Raw genomic sequence first — 24,719 nt, forward strand, 5'->3', positions numbered from 1 at the left:
GACTATTAAGGCTTTGGATTTTAAAGGCTGAGACTTCTCAATTCTGTTTCTTAACCCAAGCCAGCTAACCTTTTCTGAGCTAGAGAGGATAAACCTGCTCACTCTGGTAAGGCACACCTATTTGGAGCTGTGGCAGGTTCAGGCCTTTCCACCTTCTGCATGAAAACATCTATTTTAAAGATGACTTTTATGTGCTCTATAAAACATTTCTTCATGTCTCCCTCCTCCATATCTTAAAACCCCAAATATATGGCCAGTTGATTACTAAATAAAACAACAGGACACTGTCCCCTTTTTCACCAAATTAGCATGGCAGACCTATGAAAGCCAAATTCTCTAGATATTCAGGTTTGCTTCCCCCCCTGCTGCTCCTTTGATGAGCACATGAAGGTTCTAAATAGATTAAATTATTCAGCATAACCACCACTGTCTAAATCTGGCTCTGCAAGAAGTAGGTGTTCACAGCCAGTAACAGAAATGCATAATCACTAATTCATTACTGCAAGAAGCTACTCTACCAGTAATTGAGTTACTGTGCCTCTTCTGGAAGAAATGTTAAAACTAAATTTGCTTAATTTTTTTTATTCCTAGCATTACAATAACTTAATTTTAAAAAGATGAAAGTGAAAACAAAGATAATCCCCATAACAAGTTCATTAAATTTATTTTACTTAAATTGGCACAAACCACAAGTGAAATAACTTTCACTTTAGAATGACTTTAAAATTATTTAACTTCACTACAGCCACCACCCTCATCTGCACAGCAGTATTTCCTCTGACACAAGATCCCCACAGGATTAAAACACAAGCAGGTTAGAGATAGTTTTTGGCACACAAGCTAAAATCAGAATAATCAGTCATAGCTGATGAGGGAGCAGAGGTGAATGGGGAAAGAAGGTGGTCGCCAAAGCATTTGGAAGCAAATATTCTTAAAATAGTAAGGCTTTTCCAAATGCCTACTTAGTGAAATTAGACCCACAGGAAAACCAGACCAGTTGAACTGTGTAAAGAGCATAGGCCACTTGTTGGAAAATGCAGCCAGTCTGCCTAATTTTATTTTTTTTAAATTAAGAAACATAATGGCAACATACTGAATAATCCTGCTGGTTTCAATTAACTCTGGACCTTTTCTCTGGCTCAGTAAGGTTCTAAACCATGGCATTAATGCCAAAGGAAATGATCCAGCTTCTTTTACACAAAAATTACCTGGACAGGCCAAGTAATATTATGGTAAATGTTAATCCTAAACCTCAGATAGAGACAGCTACTTCTGAAATTATGACTACTTTAGTTTTTTGAATCCTGTTTATTTTTGTTTTATAACAATGACAAAATACTGACTGCTCATTTTCTGCTCACCTGTTCTCCTGTATTTCTGGACAGAGGTGGATCTCCAAATCATATAAGATGACATGATTGATTCTACTGAAGGTTCATACCCTCACTCCTCCATCCCATAAATAGAACCAAGCAAATAATGAAACATAAAATATTGTCACAATTAACCTAGTGGTTTAAGAAAACTTCTGTAAATATCTTGCAATTCTACCCAAATGAAAATTACTTAAATGCCATACAATTTTTTTTTCAATTAATAATTAACATCTAAATGAGCTGTGTGTCATGTGGGGCTTCAGCTTGAAATGTATGTTTAATTATTTTTATAGTGAGAAGATGCAGTTCCTGGAGCAACTCCCCAGGGATGTGGGAGAGGCCTCATCACTGGAGGTCTCAAGATGCATCTGGGTCAGGGGTCTAGATAATCTCCCCCAGATTCCCTTTCACACAAAATTGTGCCAGATTCTCTTTTGAGTTTCCTTCCAACCTGGCCCGTTCTGTGATTCTCTCTCATAAACTGATATAATCTCAGTCTTCTGTTGGGAAGAGGTTAACTTTTCTAGCCAATTTTCCAATAGGAAGCATCAAGAACTCGTTTTGAAAAGGGGCTCACTGGTATTTCATTAAGTTCAGCTAACCACAACATCCTGTCATCAAATTAATTTATAAGACAAACTGCAAAAAGAGAGCATGCGGGAAAACTGAAATGATACATACCCGGGTTTTGTCCGAATGCACAGAAACATCATTTTAGTAATGATTCAGATGCATAAGCAATCCTGTCTGGAGAGAGCCCTTATTGATCTCCTGCAGCTGATGCATAAATCTGTTGCTAGAATATTTATCAAGTGGTATCGTGAAAAATTCTATCTAGCGGTTGATCATATTTCCTCGACATGTTGTAAGTCTGTATTTTCACTCTTCCTTTGCTCTCTCTTCTTTCAGTAAAATTACCTCCTGATCTTCAAAATTTTTCCTTTCCTGAGAGGTCCTCTGCTTTTGATCACGGATTTTGCCTTTAGTACAACCTTAACTCCAACTTTCAGAAATTTGCATACATATTACAGCCATCAGATCATTACAGAACTAACTGCCTACCAGCTCCAAAGGTAATGTGTGTTTCTGGGTACTTTCAGTATCTACTGAAAAAAGGCAATTGCTGAGTGGACAGAAGCATTAACTTAATCAACAGCACACGGTTTCTCCCCTCTCCAAAATAAATGGTTTTTATGTTGCTTACTGAGCTTGAAAACTTGAAAGCTAAGTGCTTCCTCTTGGACAGGCTGAGTGTCTGAAATAACTGCTTTTAACAGCCCTGGAGCATCATTAAAGCTTTAAGACATTTCAGAAGCATTTGGTCTCCACGCCCCTTAGGTAAAAATTTACTTAGAATTGGTAAATCGAACATTGCTAAGTCAAACAATGTCTTGTCATTTACTTGTGCCTACTAATAAGTACTTTAATTAAGACTTTTGGAAATAAGTTAGCAAATTAATTAATTTACAACTGCAATAAAAAAATCAGTAAGAAACCCATTAAATATCATAAATAAGTCAATACATTACTTAAGAAATGAACTCTATTTTTATTACTAGAAATTACCATCCACTATAAAATGCCACTGTACCAATTACTTTACTTGTATAAGTTACAAATTTCTTAACTGATGTTATTAAATTAATATATTACTTCTCTGCAATTTGTATTTTTTTTGCTTTTGCTACTGCACTTATTTAAATAGTAAGTTGTAAGAAAGAGAATTAGGCAATCAATAACTTAGGTTTTACACACTGACAAACACAATTTGCTTCACATTTAAGTCAGTAATTGAAAGTCAATTGGTTGTAGCAGTCCAGGCAATGCTACCTGTTAGCTGTCCTGAGACAAAACCCACAGAAGTACAACCAGTCTTTGTACTGACTGTAGGGGCTCTCTGATCAGATTCAAATCCTAAGGTTGAGACTGTAAGAACTTTCCTTCTATTATGGGAATTGGGAAATATTAAGATATTCAAGTGACAATTAACTAGACTTTTTTGATTTTTTTAAAAATTCAGAATTTTAGCAGCATCAGAATCTCCTTAAGTTTTTTATTTCCCATTTGATCCCATATAAACAGTTATTTTTCAGTTCAGATGAAATATTTTTTCCTATACAAAATCTTTTCTAAGATTTTGCATAGGAAAATTAAGGATTAATTAAGGATATAAAAAAAATGGAATCACCAACGTGCAAAAGCAAATTCCAACCTCAAAATCTGGCATTCTGCAAGCCCTTGTTGTTTTTCACCCAGAGGATGCTTGGGCCCTGGAACTCTCCAGGCTCTCCAGGACAGTGGTCACAGCACCAAGTCTGACAGAGCGCCAGAAGGGTTTGGAGAATGCTCTCAGGCACATGGGTGACTCTTGTTCTGTGCAGGGCTGGGATTTGGACTCAATGATCCTCATGGGCCCCTTCCAACTCAGCACATTCTGTGATTCTTTCTATATCTGCACCTGTGGAAATGGTACCCTAACTTCCTAGGATTCTATGTACTCCTTAATTTATTTTTAAATGGTGTTTATGGTCTTCAAAAGGCTTAGAAAAATCAGGCTGAAGGCATGTTTCTATTTCTTAGATATTTCTTTCTCAAATTCACCCATGTTTTATGTGCTTCAGCAGCATTAAGGTATCCAAGTAGCTAAGCTGCCCAAAGGCTTCTAACAGCTGCAGAAAAATTAGATTTAATCTTTTTTTATTGCTTTCCCTATTTTCTCCAAGCTTAAGGTGTCACCCTCAGCTGCTCATCACCACCTCTTTCCTTGTAAAAGTACACTGCCACATCTTCAGCTGTACACAAAAGGCTTAGTGACCTAAACCAACTGAAAATAAGAGAACAAGTGGTTTTGTTCTCTGGTGGCATTGTTCTTACACTGTGTCCTATAAGCAGGGCAGAGGAGTAGGTGTTTGCTACAAATCTGCAGGCAAATTGGGACATTTGTTCCTTCTTTTGTTCAGAATGAATCTAAGTGGCCTCAGCCCTTGACATCCATCATTGCACAGCAGTGCTTGCTGTTGGTCAGAACTCCCAGCCCAGCACCTTGGACTCATCCCTGAGTGCTCCCAAAAGAGGAGCTCCTGTGCCCACAGTCTGTTGCACTGAATTCCCAAAGCATTGTGGATGACTCGTGTCCTTACACCAGCAGCACAACAGGCACCTTCTGTCTGAACATGCCTTTGCTTCCAGCACAATGTCAGGCTGCTCCTTGTTGGAGCTTAGAGAGCACCTTTATGTACAAACAGTGCAATAAATCCTTTAATACAACTGGCCTTTGTGGAGAGCAAGGTAAATGACCAAAATAATGTATGTTCTGCAGCACATTTCCCTGTCCTAGAGAGGCTGAAAGGAAGGACATGCAGCTCAACTCAGCACTACTCCAAATAAATAAAATGGACAAAAAGTAATGTGTTAAGAGCTATAAGTAGTAATATTCTTCACTGACACGCCACCTAAAGATTTCAGAATGATTCACAGAGTCCATAAAACTAGTAGAACTAATATGGAGCTGCTTCTGGCACAGAGCACTGAATTTACATACTTGGATTAATTACACAGCTTGTATTTAAAAAAGTAACCCCCATTTAGGTTGCCCATTATTAAAATTCCACACATTACATGAAGCTATTAGGGCTGCTCAGCAATAACTGCTTTGGAACATTGCCAAAGAAAGGCATACTTTATTAGAATCAAGTTTTCCGCAGTTGTTTAAAAAACAACCCTGAAATTTGTAACCATGAACATAAAAAAAGGATGGCTTGCAAGGTGTCTGTCAAGGAAGCCCTCATCTGCTCTACTTTCTACTGCAGAAAAGTGAAGTTGTCAGGATATGCATCTGGCAAGCCAGGATGAATACTGCTTCTTTTCTCTCCAAATTAAATTTTCATAGCTATTCTTCCCAAATGGGAAAAAAAAAAAAAAAAAAAAAGGCAAAGCAAACCAAAACAACAAACTTGTTTTCAACTTCTTGAAGGAAAGTTTTAAGGCAACATTAGAAAAGATCCTTCCCTGAGAGGGACCCTATTTTATTTTTTAAAATTTAAATTATTCATTTGACAAGAACCTTTCCTTCTGTGGCATCTGCAGCAGTCAGAAATTGTGCTTCTCTCCACAAAGGCATCAAAGCACTATAAGCTAGAAACAATAAAATACTCTGTTACCTGAGCTGCAGTTCTTCATGGCGAAGGAATCCACGGCTGCCACGCTCTTGTTCCCATTAGGAACATATTCCAGTGAGATCCGAAATGGTTTCTCCAGGTGTCCAACTCTCCTTTGAAGCAACACCCATCTGGTCTCATCACAGAGCAAGAGGAAAGAACACAGGAGAAGAGCTGTAAGAAAGGCTACTGCTTTACAAATACCAAATCCCCCAAAGGAGCAGCTCCAGTTATGGCTGGTCACACTGCACCTCCTACCCCAGACCTCACTTCCCTCACAGTGCCCCATGCTCAGGGCCTTTCCCTCCCATGGATTTTGCAAAAGCAGGATTCTAAGCACCAAGATTTCCACCCAGCTAAGATGTGGAAACCCAACGAAACAGCAGCTCCCTTCTGTCACACTTCTGTGCCCCCAGATGTCTGCCTGCTGTTTAAAGGAAGCTTAACTCTCTGTGCAAAGAAAGCTGTGAAATCTGTAGCACATGTGCACATCCTCTTTAAATATCATTCCTGAGCCTCACCAAAAACTCTCTTAGTCACTCAGGAAATAAGGCAGTCTCCAGGGCTGTGCAATAGCTCTGAACTCCCAGCACTGCATCACTGGTTGAGGTAACACATTTTGCTTCTAAAGCAGTTGACTGGAACGTCTACCTGTGCACGAAGCACCACATCTAAAATATGTCATTTCTCCTCCTCCACTTCCTGTCCCTCTTTTCCTGCTTACCTCCTTCCCAAATGACAAAAATTCCCAGCAAGTAAATCAAGGAAATGAATTAGCAGCCCTGGAGATTAACATCCACACTCCAAGACTGCTACAACTTAAATCTGCTTGTTGCCAAGAGTAAATGAGAACAAAAAGCCTGTATGAGCTTTATTTATTCCCTGAGATGCTGGAAGACATCACTGCCTGGCTGTCTACCTCCTCCCCTCCGATCAGCTGGGTCTGCTGCTTTATCTGAAATAACTTCCAGCCAGAGAGCACAAAAACTACTCCTAGACCCCTGATTCCAATTCTGTATCCCACAAGACATGTCTAAAGGTAGACAGTTAAAATACAATCTGTCTTTTTGCCAATATTCTGGAATTCTGCAAGGAAAAAAGTTAACGAATTAAATACTTGTACAATAACATGGTCTGGCCCATCTCTCTTTTCATCCTGGGGCACAGGCTGCCAATGAAACCACTTGACACCATTTTTGAACAGTTCCCAAGAGGCACTGTTACCTCAGCAGTGATATGGATCCCATCCCCTGTTCCACTCCAGGTTATCAGGGCCTGCTCACTAACCATAAACATGATCAGAGACAACAGATTCTGTAAAGTCACTCAGCCACTACTAATGCAATTTTTTCACATTTCTCTTCTGTTACAGGAAGAATTCAGCACCAAGGGAAAAGTCCCTTTGTAGCATACTCTAAGTGGTCAGCTGGAGCCTAACAAACCAACAGGGCCTCACAAAGCCTGTTAGGAAATGCAGCTCCAGCTGCAACTTTTGAAAGATGAGACCAAAAATGTATTGCGTTTCCTTAAGTTGTTTTCAAACACCAGTATTAAGCATTTTAGGGGAAGAGTGTAATTATTTCTAGTTGTCAGAAATTTTTCATTGCCCTTTGACAAAAGCCCACATTTTTTATTCCTCTTACAAAAAGATTTCCTTGTCAAGTACCCCCACCACCTCCCTGTGTATGTGTGCGTATGTGTTTGTGTTTGTCCATGAGCTGGGAAAAAGAACACTTTTTTGCGGGGGAAGGGAGGGAACCCTCTGGAACAGATCTTCTGAGCAAAAGAGGCTACACAGTTTATCTGGCATGGATTACAAGAATCTCCTTCTCCAGAAGCATGCCAAAATCTGGATGTTATGAAGTTAAGAAACCCTTCTGAAAGGAAATATAACAACATGTGCATATGACATTTGCACCAACTGACCATCACTTGGTGCCTGCTGTGAGCATGGATCAATCCTAAATTGCAGACCCTACACTGTGACAGAAGCTAGGAGACTTTTCTTGGTTCCAGAGGCAGACATGTTGTTTGTCTCCTCAGGGACACAGTGGTGTCATTATGCTCCACTGAACTCAACAAAATTCCCAGCAGGCAAGGAAGCTGCTGACAGGTATGTGAAGGACCTAAAGAATTAAAGTCCCAAGCAAAGGTTGCAGAAGGACCCTGCTGGCAACTATTGCAGTTCAATGTGCAACTCAGAAAAACAAACACAGCTTTTTCATGATTTACTAGGTGTCCTCCTCCCTCTTTTTCCATTGAGAAGAGTGAAAATAGACTGCTAAATTTCATTTTTTGTTTACAGTTATTTTTATTTTCACATCTCATCTTCCACCTTCTGTGCTCTAGGCTCCCACTTGAGAGGAGGACGTTGAGTCCTCACTCTTTTTCTGTCCCACTCCCCCCAGAGATAAATCTGCTTTTGCTGAAATTAAATAGAATAAAGCATTGAGAGTATTTTAAATGCCTAGCTTCTGTGTGAGTTATTTCTTCTGATGTCATCTCAACTTAGGTATATTATAAGGATTAGAGGATACAAATTTCCCTACAAATAGAGCCAAAACTAACCCTGGATTAAATTTGATTATGAAATACAAAAGCATCTGTATGTCATGAAAATTGTTTTCCTCAGCTTCAGAAGACTGATGGATTTTAATTCCAAGTGTGCAGTGGCTCTCAACAATGATTTCCATTTCTGTGCTACTGCTAACCCTCTGGATAAATGTGCCAGGAGTTTTAGGAATTGCTTTTTTGAGTTACTGGTGCAATAACTTTAGTTTGAGATTCTCAGGCCTCTCATAGTTTACCACAGAAACTTTATTAACTCCCAGAGCTGTTGCCAAGCAGGTGTTTTATATCACCACCACACAAGACTGGAAAAGGCAGACTCACTCAAGCCTAGATTCATTACTAAATATATTCATACTTTGTGGTACAAATTCCTACAATAGGGTGCCTGAGATTCAGAGATTCATGTGAAAAGAAATTCCAAGTATCAGCCTCTTATTTTGGAGACAAAGATGGTGGATTTATCAGGGACATTAAAAATAGCTCCAGGGTCAGCAGAGGCACCTGTGGGCAAATTCGGATAGGAATCAGTTCTGCAATCATTCTGTGGCAGATTTGGGACTCTGATCTCCAGACCTTCTGTATAACACACTGTATTACACAGACCCACACTCATTTGCACATCCTGTACTATATATAGGCTGCCTGGCAGCAGCATCAGCAAGATCTACTTCAGCATAACCAATACATATTAGATGTTAATTAGCATAGCTTTATTAAATTTCTATCAGTGGTCTACATGTTATGAATCTAATTTTAGAAAGCATTTTAGCAAAGTAACAGAAAGCTACTTCAGTTGTCTTTTGGGATAGATGGGGAAACACCATGTAAGGAGCCTCATACTGGAGTCATACTTCACCAGCCTGACAGGTTTCTTTGCTGAGATGATAGCACAGAAATAGCACAAGAAGGTGACAGCACCTTCTTGCTCGAGGAGGAGGGCAGTGGATGTTGCTTACCTTGACTTTGATAAGTTTCCAGTACTCTCTCCCATCCCATCAACACTGACTGATGGAAGCTCAGACTGTGAGTGGGCAGTGAGGTGGACTGCCTTGGAGGGTTATCACCAATGTGCCAAGTGCAGCTGGAAGCCAGTCATTGGGAGTACACCTCTGGTTTTAGAGTGTTTTCTGTCTTCACTGATGGCCTGGACCATGGGACAGGCTGCACTACCAACAAGCAAGACTGGGAGAAGCAACTGATGCACGGGACAGTTGGGCTGCCACTGGGAGAGGCTGGAAATTTGGGTCAACAGGAACCTCATGAAGTTCAAGAAAAAGAAATGCAAAGCGCTGCCTCTGCAGAGGAACAACCTCAGGCACCAGGCCAGAAAGGGGCTTTGCAGAAGACAACCTGTGGGTCCTGGTATACAAAATGCTGAGCCTAAGATAGAAACATGCCCCCAGTGACAAGAAAGGCCAATATTTTCCCAGGCTGCACTGGGAAACACAGATGAAAGGGGTGATCCTTCCTCACTACTAAGCTCTGGAGAGACACTTCTGGAGGACCAGGTCCAGGGCAGCCCTTTCCTGCACAAGACAGAGACAAGGTACAGAAGTGAGTCCAGCAAACAGCCACAGGGATGATTTAGGTACTGGAGAATCTGACATATAATAGGAGGCTGGGATTGCTTAGCCTGGAGAAGAGGAGGCTCCGGAAGTAAGTATCTTATCAGTGTTGATCCATTATGGGTGAATGAAAAGGAGGCAGATTTGGACAAGGGTATCCAATGAAAGGACAACAGGCAAGCACAAGGCATTTTCTTGGACTGAAAGACCAGAAATTCCATGAAAAAACAAGAGAAAGCTTACTTGCTTTAAGAGTGACTGAACACTGGAACAAGTTGCCCAGAAATCTTATGGAGTCTCTATTTCCAGATATTTCAAGTGGGAATGGATATAGCTTTGGGTAACCTGCTTTAGCTCACCCTCCATCAAGAAGGGAAGTTGGACTACTCAGTCTCAGGGGTTCCTTCCAACCTCAACCATTCTGCATTTGTGAAACACAGGACCCAAAAGCAAACAACAGCAGGTAACAGATTACTCCTGTTATCCTCTGCATGACCTCCAAGCACTCTACAGAGTGATCACTCAGCCCAGTAAGCTGACAACTGCAAGGACAAAGGCATCACTTATGCTACTCAGAGCTATCATCACATAGCCTTCAACATCATGGCCTATTTCTACCACAACAGTGGCCATAATAACCATGATGATCACTCTGGATACTGTCTCAAGCAGTAAAAAATTCTGCAGTTTAACATTTTAAATTAAACTTCTATACTGCAAAGCAACACACTATGTTGCATTGTTTAGGCACTGCTCAGTGTATTGTTACAAGTCAGATCCATCAGGTCTTTCACTGAAGCTGCATTAAGAAAGAAATTGTCTCAGATATCTAGAATCTGCAATATACATCAGTTTAGACAGAAACTAATAGCACTGTGGTCTTCAGTGATAGAGTAACCCAAAATCCTAGATACAAATATTTTCAGACTTTAGAAAAGTTCAGACCTGGATGAGGATGTCACCTAGAAATAATTAGTTGCTTAAAGAAAGCCTGGGCAACAGCCAGAGTTTCTATCAGAAGACTTTTCTCCAAAACAGAAAACACTACTGAGAGAACCTGAGCTCAGGTTTACAAAGGGGAGCAAGGGCTACATTTTCAAATGGCTTCTTCATACTCAGTCCTTAATGTGAAGGTGAGCTGGACACAACCTTTGGCCTCTCTCAGCTCTGCAAGAGTGAGGTACTGGGTCCCAAACAAGCCAAAGTACTTCTCTGGAGCCTATTCTTAAGTGCCCCATCCATGACTCAGTTGGCCAGGCTCTAGGTTTCAGAAGCCACAATCCAGTTGTCATGGAAACTTGAGAGGTAGTTAAGACGCTCTGGTTGTTCATGCAGCGTGTAGCTTCAGAAGGAACACTTTCCTGATTAATTCTAATCGATACACTAATGCTTTGGATGCCATTTTGCATGCTCCTCTGGGTAATGCCAGCACTGATTAATTGCAAGTTCAAGTCAGGATGATCTCTTAGAGGCAGTGCATTAAAAAAAAAGTGCTAGAACTCTCAAGTAAAGTCTCAAGCCGGAACCCTGCATTTGTCTGCCTTCATGGCTAAATGATTTTGAATCCAATTAACACTCACATACTTTTTCATCCTGTTAAAGAGGGGTTTCAAAATGCTTGATTGCAGCAAGCTTTGGGACTCCAGTTTACTCCCATGTACAGCAATCATCTTTGTGATCATTCCCCAGACTTCCAGCTAATTCTGGAAGGTAGAATTAATTTCTGTGCTGTCAGCCAGTCTGACACCTGTGCTGCCACCTGTGCCACCACCACCGTCTTCAGGGGAGTGCAGTTTGCACTGGCCCAACAGCAGAAGTTAAGTTTCACCCAGAATACTGTCCTAGCTTTGACAGACCCACCACTGTCTCACTTTCACAGAAAATTTGAAAACAAGTCTTCAGCTTACAACAAAACTATGGAAATTATTAGCAAGAAGCCCCAAAGAACCAGTGTTTAAATCACAGTAAATCAGGGCTAACTGAACTGTATTGTGGGGAATAAAGAGCTGCATGGGCCCTACAAGGGTGTCATGAATCAGCTCATGTGCTCCCAGCAACAATTAATGGCAGGTTGAGGGAACACAAGAACTTCCAACTATCTCCTCTCCTTGAGGCAAATGTTCTGTGAATTCAAGCTGAATTCTGCACTCTCACCTGCACTTTCCAGAATAAAAATTGTGGAATTGAACAGACTCCTCGTAGCTAAATTGAGTGACAGTGTGATTTTATTTCTTCAGGTTGAGGTTCTCATGTAAAATATTCCTGCTGCTACCAGCACTCATCATGGTGTGGCTGAAAGAAAAATGCAGTTATCTTGGCAAGGGCTTAGATTTTCTCTCTTTGGTAAAAGGTTCTGCAAACTTTTGGGAATTAAAAAATTAAATATAAATAATAGCAGCTGTGCCAGAGTATTTCCCATCAAAATCTGCCTGCAGCAGTGAAAATATTAGAAGCTGATTTTTGAGAATGAAACCTTGTTAAGGGTGGAATCAAAATTAGTGCTAGGAGTCCAAATGAGAACTTTTTCTCTTTAATGGATAAATAGGGGAAAGAACATAACATTTTCATCCTGCATGCCCCTGCATAATTATCCAGAAGTTTATAATATGTTTTAATCTTGCCTCCATATTGCTTCAGACTTTCCTTTGCTTCAACAATTAATGGGCACTGCAGAAAGGAAGAAGCAGATAAGACCTTTTCAGGCTCAAGTCAACAGAAAATGAAAAAATGTTTTCAAGAGGATGCCAATAAAATTTATAGAGACAGGATTAGAAATAAAATCATCTACAGGAGTCTGGGTAAACTCTTTTTTCATTAATTCAAACAATATAATACATTGCCTTGTAATTATTTTTAATTATCAACTTTAAAGTAATTTCAGTTTACTGACCCTAAAATTACTTAAATGACATCAGGTCCAGAATTTAAAGCATGATAATATAGTCTTGGAAAATGGGAACAGATAAAAATATTGTACAATAATGCAAGCGATTATTTAACATTAAAGGAGGAAATTCTTGATGCACAACACAAAGTTTGCAATGTTAATTCCTCTGCTCATTGATAATTTTACTTTATAAGAGCAAGAAAAATGGGAAAACTTTACTTTCTAAGGGAAAGAAAAATAGTATCTCTTTTCCTCTATTGATTTAATGCCGACTGTCTTTCTACCCTTTTCTTTGGCCTTTTGCATAAGCAAGACAAAATTGTAACTGGTAGGTTAAATACAGCTGAGACCTTTATTAGTGTCATTGGATCAGACCTTTAGCATTCCTGTGAGTGGCTCAAGAAAGCTTCCCCACCCTTTCCTCAAAATGCCTTTAGAAGATGCTTTCACAAAAGTTTTGCCATTAAAAAAAATTTTTAGAAAATTGCAATGATTTTCTTTCCTGTTACTCTTTCAGTGCTTTTAAGATGAAACTGAAACCACTGCCACCTCCCCCCGAGAAAGTGTGCTGTAACTGTGCTTGGTTTGACCAATAAAGCCAGGCATTGAGTAATTACCTTGCCTACAACAGGAGTCCAACAAGATTTTGACTCCAAAATGCAATTATACCCCCTCATGAGTGCTGGAAAGGAGGTTAAATCTACCCTCTCTCTGGAATTGCAGTGCTGGGCTCCTTTGTACAGCTGCCCCACTGAGAATTGTACAGCTGGGAAGATATTGCAATATGGAAGAAACTGCTTTAGGCTTCAGTGAAACACAAGTTGCCTGTGAAGGGTATTTTTTAATGTTCTACTTATTCCTGGCCAACAATGGAAGTTTGCAATTAAGCCAATACAGTTTCTTTGGTAGTAGACTCTTCTCCTGTGCAGAGAACACGCTACGCAGCCACAACACATGGGAAAACACTCTACACGGGAAAAACTATTGAAATGGCAGAAGATAAAACCTACAGAAAAAATACCCATCCTTGTTAACTTCCACGGAGTTAAAATATTATTTTTTAACTGCCTTTCTGAATGTCAGCTAGAAAACTCACTCTTACAAAGATTTTGCCTTTCTAACTTGTTTGAAGAAAATTCCCTGCTCTGAAAACTTGTGAAGACTTGTATTTGAGCACTGTGAAGAACTGAAAAGGTAGCTGACTAAATAATTGCACACTCACAATTAAATCTTATTCTTGTGAGTACAAATGAGAAACTTTTTACAGGATTTAATACTGACTCAGCCCTGGAGCAAAGAGCAGAGGAACTGTAGAGAGATTCCAAGTCAGACAATGAATTTATGCTGTATGGTGGAGGGCAAACCTCTTTCCAAGAGAGTAATCAATTTTCCCCTGGAAGGTAACCCACTAAATAAATGGCAGAGTTATTATCAATTCAGCTAATCTTTTCAAAAAGTCCGTGGAATGAGTAAACAAGGTTTTTACAGGACAATTTTTGTTACTGACCATTCCAAAATGTAAACTTAGTGCTCTAGACATGCTAAGAAACTCATCAAATAAAAACTCTATTGGACAAGAGTGGATGAGACATGAGAAAGCATTGTTGGTTTTTTAAATGACAGAACCAATTATTTTAATTAGCTACTTCATCACTTCCAATAAACAGTTCTGATGTTTTTTGTGGGAGCTCCCCATGGACATGACATGGCTCATCACTCCAGTAAGAGCCTTCTGCAATTGCAAGAACAGTAGAGCTCATCAGCTTGCTCAGAGGAATGTGTTCATCTGGCCCTGAACTTTTCTTTACATTCCCCAGTTAAACCACACACAACAGAACTTTCTTCTGCCTCTTAAGCAGTACATAGTTGGAGGCACTCCTAGGATGCTAAAATTAGCTATCACATCCAAGATGTAGCCCCAAAACTGATGTGAAAAGAACAGCTCAGCAGACCTTTCTGGTGCACAATAGCTCTTTAGTGTCACCTCCTCTTGTAGCCCTCTCCCTATTTGCTTATCAGCTTGATTGCACCCACTTTAACAAAGCTAACACTGCCAAAAAATGAAATTTCACTCTATGAAACCAAGTTGCAGTAACTGTTGGCAGCATGTAAGCCCAGGCAATACCAGGAACACTGAGCATTCATACAAACCACGATATCTTTAGGTGGTTGTACAGACCTCACAGCACTTTAGCAAAGAAATCAAACATCTCATTTTTCAGGTGGGTGAAAAGGAGGCACAGCAAGGTTATGTGATTCATTTAGTCAGTAGTTAGATAGAACTAGGATCAGAGATAAAAGTTTCTTATTCTTATTCCTATGTCCTAATCCACTGCATCGTGATGCTTCTGATGAGGGTAATTAAATTTCATGCTTCGGGGAGTAACTTAATCGTCTTTGAGGATCAGAAGGAAACTCCATCCTTTCAACACAATGTACAAGGCTGCTTAGGTGTCCCAAAGAGTAGTTTTCATTTTTTATTTAAATATTGAAAGTAAAACAATCTAATCCTAATTACAGCCAAATACAGTCAAGGCTTCAGAAAGACAGAATGTCTTTTAAAAAGAAAGAGTAGTGGCAAAATACTCTGAAATTATTTAGTTCTCAACAGCTGTGTCTGGGAGACCAGTTAAACCAGGATTTTTGCCTCCACACTCAGCAATGGCTTTTCATGGCACAGGTAAAGGGAATAGGAATATTTTATCCACTCACTACCTATCTGGTGGAAATAAAGCCATGAAAAATTTCAGATTCAAAGTTAGGTTCAAAGAGTGAGTGAGAAAGAAGATTTCACTGAAGAGAACAGCTGTGCTTGCTGTCTATCCTTTACAAATACGTTGCAATTACCTAGCAGCTGTAATAACCTAAACTTGAAAATCAGATATCAATACAGCTAAAGCAAGATTAAAGACTAGATAAAGAACTGTTTGAATCATTAGGCTCAGAAGGATTTACAGAACATCTACTCCAGGCATTCCCGCCCACTACAAGACAGTCCTCCAAGAGGCTCCTAAAACCCATTTCATCAGGTCAAATCCCATAAAAAGCTGTCTGGTTAAAAAGAAAAAAATAGCCTGACTGGGTATTAGAGATTCCCAGAAACAAAAAAGGCTGGCAGATAATCCTCAGCAAATACCACCTTTCCCATAACTTCAGCTGTTTCCAGTCTTTGCCTGCAGCACAGAGGTAGGATATAATTACACTGGGCAGACCATGCGCCATATGAGATGCAAAACAGACAAGTAAATAAGAATAAAACATGGTGCAGAACAAAGAGAAGTGAAATGCTTCTCATATAGCTGTACAATACAGAGGATATCTACGCATAAGCAATGTGAGGGGTAATAGGAAAGAAAATTGCAGGTGTGAAAATAAAAGATGCATTTCTTGATGAAAATCTTTCTTTTCCAATTTAATTTACCTCCTTCAAACACAGTAATTCGAAAGAAATGATTCATTAGGAAGGATGGGAAATATGAGGCTTGGAATGCAGACAGGTTTCATCCACTACTGCTTATGCAGCAGGTATTGTGTTACCCTGTTGGGGAAGGGGCCTTGGAATTGTATGACTCAATTTCGAATGGAGAAGGAATTTAAAATAAAAAGAGAGAGTGACTAAAACAGTCACTTTGTCAGTGTCCTCAAAGAGAAGGAACTTGAGAGGCCAGTGTCTGCTCTTCAGAGCAAATGACACTTCAGAAGTCAGACAGATCATACCACTTAACAAAAATGTCAACTTTAAAGAGACAGAAATGCCACCAAAGTGAGGTTTGCTGCTGCTTTCAACACGGCAGCAGCCACAGCAATGTCCAGTGCTGACAACAACATCTGCCCCTCTTACCGCATTTGCAACATATACACCAGTAACATCTGCTGGGTAGATCCAAAAATGCTACCAAAAGTCAAGTCTAGTTTTCCCACACATGTTGAGACTGTTTCTGTCCCACTGAGCCAAATCTCCTGAATTTAGTATTGGGTATTTCTGAAAGAGAATCAGAGCAAGCCACACTGAACATCCAGAAGGGAAGTCAGGAGTAGCCAACTGCATCTGTCACTGCCTGCAGGTACGAGTTTTAAGACACTGGTTTCTCAGCTTCCCAGAACCTGGAGCATGGAGTTGTTTTATTTAGTTCAGAATACATTTGCCTGTTAGTCTCAACATTTGGCACACATGCTTCCTTTGAGCATAAATAGAAAAGTCTTGACAAGAAACATGCATAGAAAACAGACTCCACAAGATGTTCCAGCATAATATACTGGCTCCTCACAATCAAATAAAAAGGTTCCTAAACCAAAAAGCTCATTTCCTTGGGTTAATATTGTCAATGAAATTGAAGGTGTTTTTGATTCTAAAAGCACACGAAAACATGAGGACTGTCTTTAGTATTTACTGATAAAGAAAATACCTAGGCCTTTTCATGCATTCCCAAAATAGGAGTCCTGACAATGCTGCTCATCTCAGTATTACATTAAGTTGTTTTTCAAATTCAAGTAGTCTTTTTTTTTAACAACATCAGTAATTGCAATTCAATACTATTTTCTGAGATAGCTCTTGCCTTTAGACACCCTTCTCGGAAGAAGACCATGCACTGCAGCATCCAGGAAAGCTCGGGAGCACAGAAATATGAGCTTAGCCTCAAAGAAAAAGTCTCACTTACAAGCTCACTTGTATTGGGCAAAGGCTGGAAAGAAAACCACAATTCCCTCACAGGGCAAAAATGAGGAAAAAGGTCCTTGCCATGATATTTCAATGTGACTTCAGAAACACTGTGACATTTCTATGAACATCAGTATAAAAAGGTATACTTGGTACCTGAGGGTATTGTAAGGCTTGATTAAGTTAATACCCAGCTCAGTGAAAAAGGCCAAACAAATTCAGGCACTATTCCTACCCTGTGACTTAAACCCTGTTTGCAATATAACATATAAATTATACTCTGAACAAGGATGAGTTTTTCTATATGAACCTGCAACAACCTTTGAGCACTTCAGAAAATAAGGCTGCAGGAATGCAAAATACCCACACACAAGTGTACATATTGTCAGATCACCTATATGTAGGAAAAACTAGGGAGCAACACCAAAACTGCATTTCTTAACATTAATGATCCGTTTCATGCCACATCAAGAGGATTTTTCAATGTACTCTTTTCTAGAACTATTTCCTTGCTGTTCTTCCTCTCCTGAGCAGAACCATAATGCAAGTTTTGTAGACTGATACGAAATACAGTAAAATTTCCACTCTTTCTTTCCCCCCTCACTGCTTTTCTACATGGGTTGCCTACTCCAAAGTAGAGTTTTGCCTTTTTCATCAAAATTTAGTTTTATTGACTCTCAAAGTCCCACAATGACCTCTAATTTTCCCTAACAGGCATAACCACAAGGCTCTCTGGCTCCATATCTGCCAAGGACAATCGATACTGTTCAATAAAAAACAAACCATGAACCACAGCAGCCCCTACCTCTGCTTAGCTCAATGACTTTATGCAGTTTCAGCTTGTTCTTGGGTGAATCAGCTCCTGGGAAATTAAAGAGTTCAAATCCAAATGCTCCTGCACCCTTTTTGCTTGGGGAAATTGCCTCAGGACATATTGAATTCTGGTCACAAGGAGGTTATAGTTGCCTCAGCCCATAGGATGTGCTGAGCAGTGGGCTGAAAGAAGATGAAATTATGCTAAAGCTCCATCAGAGCAATCAAGTGCTTGTGTTTTAATCTATAGCTCCATTTCTTCCACAGCCTTGCTGAAAATATCCATGTCAGCCACTGTCAGCCTCACACCAGCCTTGCCATTAGCCCACACTGGGATGCCTTTCCACTAATTAAGCAGAATTCATCTGACATGATGACTAAACTCTCCTTTTGTAGACAGCAATTTGGAATTGAGCTGAATGCAGGCATAAGGTAAAACAGCGAGCAAAGGAAGGTGTATAGAGAAAGCCCATGGGTATACTTCAGCTTCTATGGACTGCATGAAGTTCTCAAATTTTATCAAGGACTTCAGCAGCAGCTTAGCCTGGTCACTGCTGTCCCAAGGCAGGAGAGAAAGGAAGGGCTGCACAGCAGCCCCTGGCCTGGGGTGAATTAGTGCCAGGCCCTCCCACGCTCTGCTCATTTACAGCACAATTCCAAGAGGCATTTCCCTGCGTGAGCTAATATAAAAATCAGTGCAGAATGTAAAAATAATGACCTTTTGGCCTAGTAATATTTTACATTCACTTTCAGTTTAAGTCACTGAGAATAATGGAGAATTAGGACGTCTGGTCTTGTAGGTGCAGTGAATTCAGTCCAAAGACCACTGTGGCCTCAGAGCAGCCTTCTTGTCACCTTCTCCCATTTTCTTCCCTCTTTGAAAACTGAGACAGCACACTTAAAGCTGTGGCAAATGAGGCAGCACACTAAAAGCTGTGACAAATGCTCTCCAGTAGTTCTATCTAGCAAGTGGCTGTGTTTGAGATTCATATCTACAGAAAAGGCCCAGAACATGCCACAGATCCATCAGCATTTTAGAAGGTGAATGAATAAAGTACTTAGAAAGCAGAGCAGCTGTTCAATTATAGCATTAGCAGCCCAAGCCCTAAGCACTCAGTGCTCCTGGAAGCCTGAGGGTGGGTAGGGAACAGAGCCATCTCCATGGATTATAATTAAAAGACCAAGGCCAATTGCACATTCAGAACAAACAGGCAGCAAATGCTTTGGTTGCAGTTGGTCATTTTCTGTTTCAGCCTTCCAGATTTTTGGTTTTGGTTTGCAAATGTGAACAAACCCCTTTCAGAGTATGCCAAGTACAAGTAACTCCAACAATCCCATCCTGCTGTTTATACATTTTGCAGTTTCTACTACATGGTGGGGAGGTGGGGGGAATTAAAAATTTAAAAATTGGGGCATCTTCCCCTTCTACTTTCACAGGGACAAGTTTATATCCTGAGGCCCTTAGAGGCTGCAAAACATTCATTTCCAAGCAGGTAATGTCCCATGTAAATCATCACCCCACTGCAATAAAAGAAATAGTGAATCTATATTTTGTATTTCCTGCCTGCTTATGCAAACAGTGTAAATTCAAGATCTTGCCTTATAACTTTCTTTAGTTAGACATCTAGTGTCTAACTCTCAGACAGCAATGATTATATAGAAAATAATGGAATTGGCTCAAAAGCACACAGAGATTCTTCCCTGGGGAATTTCTGTTCAACCACACACCACTGAGTGGACAAACAAAATGAATTCAATTTTACTAAACAACTCTGACTAAACAAAAAAATCGGGTTTATTCCTCTGACCATATTGATTCATATAAGCATACTATATGTAAAAATCATGGAACCATATAAAATAAACCATATAAAAGAAACCATATAAAACCATATAAAATAACAATAAAAAATAACCATATAAAATAAAATAAAAAAGTAAAATAAAGCAACTGCAGCTGCTCCTGGAACAAGACCTGCCAGTGTTACTATTGCACAAGGTAATCTCCTGAGCTTGAATACAAAGTGCCAGGGAAAGACATCCTGAAATCCTCAATACACCACTAAATAAAGCTTCAAGAAGTCCACTTATTATGAAAGGGGTGAAGCAAAGATGCAACACACAGGAGTACACCACAAGACTCTGCTAAAGGCTCCTAGAAACTGCAGCCTGAGGTGAAAGCAGTGAATGTGGCAACCTGCTGAGAGCAGGAACACTCCTTCCAGGATGGATGGATGGGGCAAGGTTCCCCTCTACCAGAAACCCTGAACTCTGTCTCCATAAACATCCCACTTCAGGTAACTCAGACATTGATGGTGCCTGCAGAAGAGAGATTCTCAACCCTACAGGAGGAATACTTCCAGATACTTTAGTAAGTGGGTGTTAGATGGATAGCACAGATAATAAACACCAGGGACTGGAGCAAGGCTGGGACAGCTGGGATTGTTCAGCCTGGAGAGGGCTCTTATCATTAGGTACTAATACCCTGGTTTGGCTCTGCCTTGAGCAAAGGGGCTGGACTAAATGATTTCCAGAGGTGCCCTTCAACCTCAGTGGTTCTGTGATCCTGCACAGGTAGATGTTCCACTGGCTAAAGATCTTTGTCTTCACTATTGATTTCTTTAACAAAGCATGCTGAATTACTGGTGCTCCTGGATCAATGCTGCTGGAGGGTCAATAGTGGCCACATCTTCAATTTTTCCTTTTCAGCTATAGACTCAGAGCTTCACTTGAATGAACTTAATGTGCTCTGAAACAGGATATGTGAATAAGAAAATGCATATTATTATCAGCTTATTGAAGTAACATTTGCTTTGTTCCTGATGATGGAGGGCTTGAAAATGCAAAGAACTAGAAGAACATCGAGAACTATTAATGAAGACTCTGTCAAATGTTTCAGACCTTTTTCCCCTCTGAAACCAATTTCAGATTTCAGAGTGAAACAACCATTTTCCTGTAAAATGTGCAAAAGTTAGTAAGTCTCAAGCAGCTTCTCCCTGGAGGGAAGCCCTTCAGACCCTATTAGACATCCTGCTCTGTACTTGGTTTATCTTTGTTGGCTTTTTTTTTTTCTGATCACAATTCTCTATAAACAGAACAGGAAGAAAGAAAGGAGAAAAGGTTATTTCCTCTTGTTACTTTGTGCCAGCAAAGGGCAACACTCCAAACTGTGACATGTATACATGTCTTTGTAAACAGGGCACTAGAGAACATGGGGAGTTCATATCCAGGCTAGAAAACTCATCTCTTGGCAAGTGAGACAAAGAGCAGGAGCCAGGAAAAAGGATAGAGGGGGAGATAGAAAAGAACAGCACTAGCAAGCAAGGAATGAGGCAGAGTACAAGAGAGAATGTGGGTAGGAGAAAATCAGCCAAAATATATGCCACAGGATTACCTGTGTCTGACACAGAATTACAGAGTCAGCTGAGCTGGAAAAAACCCATCAGGACCATCCAGTCCAGCTCCTGGCCCTGCTGGAGCAGGAACAACCCAAGGCTCACAGCGTGTGCCTGAGACTGTTGTCCAAATGCTTCTTCAACTGTGTCAGGCTTGGTGCTGTGAGCACTGCCCTGGGGAGCCTGTTGCAGGGCCCAAGCACCCTCTGGGTGAAAAACCTCTTCCTAATACCCAATGTAAATCTCTCCTGACACAACTCCAAGCCATTCCCTCGGGTCCTGTCACTGCTCACCACAAAGAAGAGATCCACGTCTGCTGCTCCTCTTCCCCTCCCAGGGAGATGGAACTGCAATGAGGTCTCCCCTCAGCCTCCTCCAGGCTGAACAGACCAAGGGACCTCACACAGCTTCCCCTCAAGGCCCTTCATCTTTGAGGCCATCCTCTGGACACTCTGTAATAGTCCAATGTCTTTCTTATATTGTGGTGCCCAAAACTGCTTACGGGCCTCAAGGTGAGGCCATATCAGAGCAGAGCAGGAGAATCCCCTCCCTTGGCCAGCTGGCACAATGCCCCAGAGGCAGCCAGGATGTGACACCACATTCTCACTGCAGTTGTAGTTTGTGGTCTACATGAGATGGGAAAACAGGTGCTTAGAACCCTCCTGCTCAACTGTCCACAACAACAGCCTAGTGCAAAGCAAACAAATCGGTGTATTTAAATACTTAAATGCCAGCATGGATTGACTCTTTCACTAAGTACACTCCTGCCTCGTTTTGTTTTCCTTTTCCTTCAGCCCTTGGGATGTCAGGGTACAGCCACGAGCCAAAAGCAAAGAAACACACTGTGCTATTCAAAATTCTCTAAAGGACACCATGCAATCTGTGAAATGCTTCAGGAAGAAAGCCACTGAAAAAAAAAATGGAGTGATTTTTCTAGGGTGGTAAACTGAGCTGCACAAATTACAGTCCAGAGGAGACTTTAGGTCTTGTTCTTTTCTCGGTATAATATTTTTGAATAATTGTGTACTTACAAACCCCACAGAAATATCTGGCAATATCAGAAAGAACATATAACTGAAACTTAAAGGTGTGAATCAAAAAACCTATCTAAAAATGCCTGAGGAAAAAAAATTCTAAAAAGAGTTTTAATAGTGACTTTCAATGTAATTTAGTGGAAATGAGGAGATGAAGATGAGGACTCATGAGAATGGAAAAGAAGTAAGAATGGGGACAAGGTGAAGACAGCAGATTAAAGACAGGACACAGCCCCCTGAAATAAGCAATCTCTGTACAAATGGGTGAGACCAGTGAACTTCAGTACATTTGCAGAGAGGAAAAAAAAATTCCATTACAGCAGAGAGAGCAGAAAGGCACAGACTAATGCCCCAGCTCTTACAATCATACTGATTTTTCCCAGTCTTATGTTCCTAACTGCAAGTCATGTGTGTTACTCAGGCAAAAGCTGATGGTGATCAAAAGATATTAGAAGCAAATAGCCTTTTAGGTTCAAAGAGTTCAGCAGGGTCAAAGCCTTATCTCGCCCCTTCTTTTTCTTTCTTCCTTTTCTTTTTTTTCCTTCTGAAACTGTCAAGTCTCTAGATTACCATCCCCGATATCTCAGAGGTTATCACCTCTGAGGACAAACTGAAATTCAATGTTGGACTATTGCTTTAGTAGCATCTCTAAATTCTACTGAAAAACATCAGCTAAATATAAAAAAACCCCTCTATTTTAATGCCAAAACTTAAAAAAATGGTTGGAGTTCAATAATCACTCATCTCTAAACTTATCCTAAAGAATAAAGGTATGTCAATTTGAGGATTATGCATCAACAATGAATCCAAGGTGTCAACAGAAAGGTTATGTAGGGGCCAGGGTAGCTGGAGTGAAAAGAATTCAGCTGAGGCAGAGAAAAGGAAAACTTCTAGGGGCAGGAACATGAGACAAGGAAAACCTCTAGGGGCAGGAACATGAGACAGACACAGACCTAATTGCAATAGGCAAGGGTGCGCTATTCATATTTTCATGATGTCTGCTGAAGTCCAAAAGCTGATGATTCATATTTTCACCCTTTAGCTACTCCTTCCCCATTTCAGGGTGAGGCTTTCTTGAACATTCTGCTGGGGGTCTGTGCAGACTGTGAAGTCTAAATCCTTTTCTTGCTACTAAAATTCTTCCTGTAGTTTGTGGTTTAAACATACTGGCAGGAAGACATTGCAGGAACACATCCATGAATAAATGGGACACTTATTCTCCAAAGAGGCTACTTCCACTTAATGCATTTAAACCAGCTAAAAAAAAAAATACCAGAAGGATGCTAAATCTCTGCAGCCTTTGGAATCATGCCTGAGGAGTAATGCAAATGGGCAGGACTCTGTTCCTGACCAGACCTAGGGTTACCACCAGCTTAAGCTCTATTGCACCAACCTCCACACTGTGAGTGGAGTAATGAGAAACTCAGCAAGTATTAATACAGCCTTTCCATGGAGGTTCAGATTCCTATCTAAATTATTCTTTTTCATCTGAATACATTTACCTATCCTTAGCTCTCATGCAAAGACATTTTCTTCTTCGCCTTTGAGTGCCATGACATGGTTTTCTCTTAAGTTGTTTTTCCTATGCACATTTTCTTCATCTCTCCTCACTTTCATGGAACAGAGGTCTGGAGCTGAATCACTTATATTCCACAGAGGTGTGGGAATAATCCATGAAAGCAACAGGTGGCCTGAACAGCACTTTGAGATGTTCTTTCAGGCAAGGCTGCTAAAGAAGAGTGCACAAGCTGACATTGGCAGCAGCTGTGTCCAGCCTGTGCTAGACACCACAACCTGAAACATTCAGCAAAAACTGCCAGCAGCAAAACTTAGCACACATTTGAAAAGTTTTCCTTTAACAAGCCCACCCCTGCACCCCTGGGGATTCCACTGACCAATTACTGGGGAAAGGATTCCTACAGTATTACTCAACCCCACAAGTCTGGTGTGAAATTAGAGATGAATTCACCATTACCAGAAGAATTCCATCTTTCACTCAATCACATTAAAAGTCTCAGCTGCAGATGCATTCTTCTCAGGAGGTGACAAAGAAAAGTTGAGCTGAAACTCTTCTGGCAGCACAGATGTCTCTTTAAAGACAGAGTCTGGATGGAAGAAGGAATTCTTATCTTCCAAAGCATGTGAAAACACATGAAAATAATATTGGGACACCAAAAAAAGATGTTGTAAACAGAATACTTTTTCACCAGAACTTCTCTATTTAGAACTCTGTCACTGCATATAAGAGAATGAGAAGCAGGTAT

At 40.4% G+C, this 24,719-nt stretch overlaps 1 protein-coding gene across 1 annotated transcript in view; it reads right to left on the reverse strand.

The window, feature by feature from the left end:
* ALK (ALK receptor tyrosine kinase) overlaps positions 1-24,719 on the reverse strand; it is a 307,024-nt gene that overhangs the window by 99,308 nt on the left and 182,997 nt on the right. The window contains exon 5 of the mRNA XM_066546309.1: positions 5,537-5,664. Within this exon, the coding sequence (XP_066402406.1) occupies positions 5,537-5,664 (128 nt within the window). The remainder of the gene's footprint in view (positions 1-5,536; positions 5,665-24,719) is intronic.

The sequence above is a fragment of the Molothrus aeneus genome, chromosome 3 (genome assembly GCF_037042795.1).
Source record: "Molothrus aeneus isolate 106 chromosome 3, BPBGC_Maene_1.0, whole genome shotgun sequence".
Lineage (NCBI taxonomy): Eukaryota > Metazoa > Chordata > Aves > Passeriformes > Icteridae > Molothrus > Molothrus aeneus.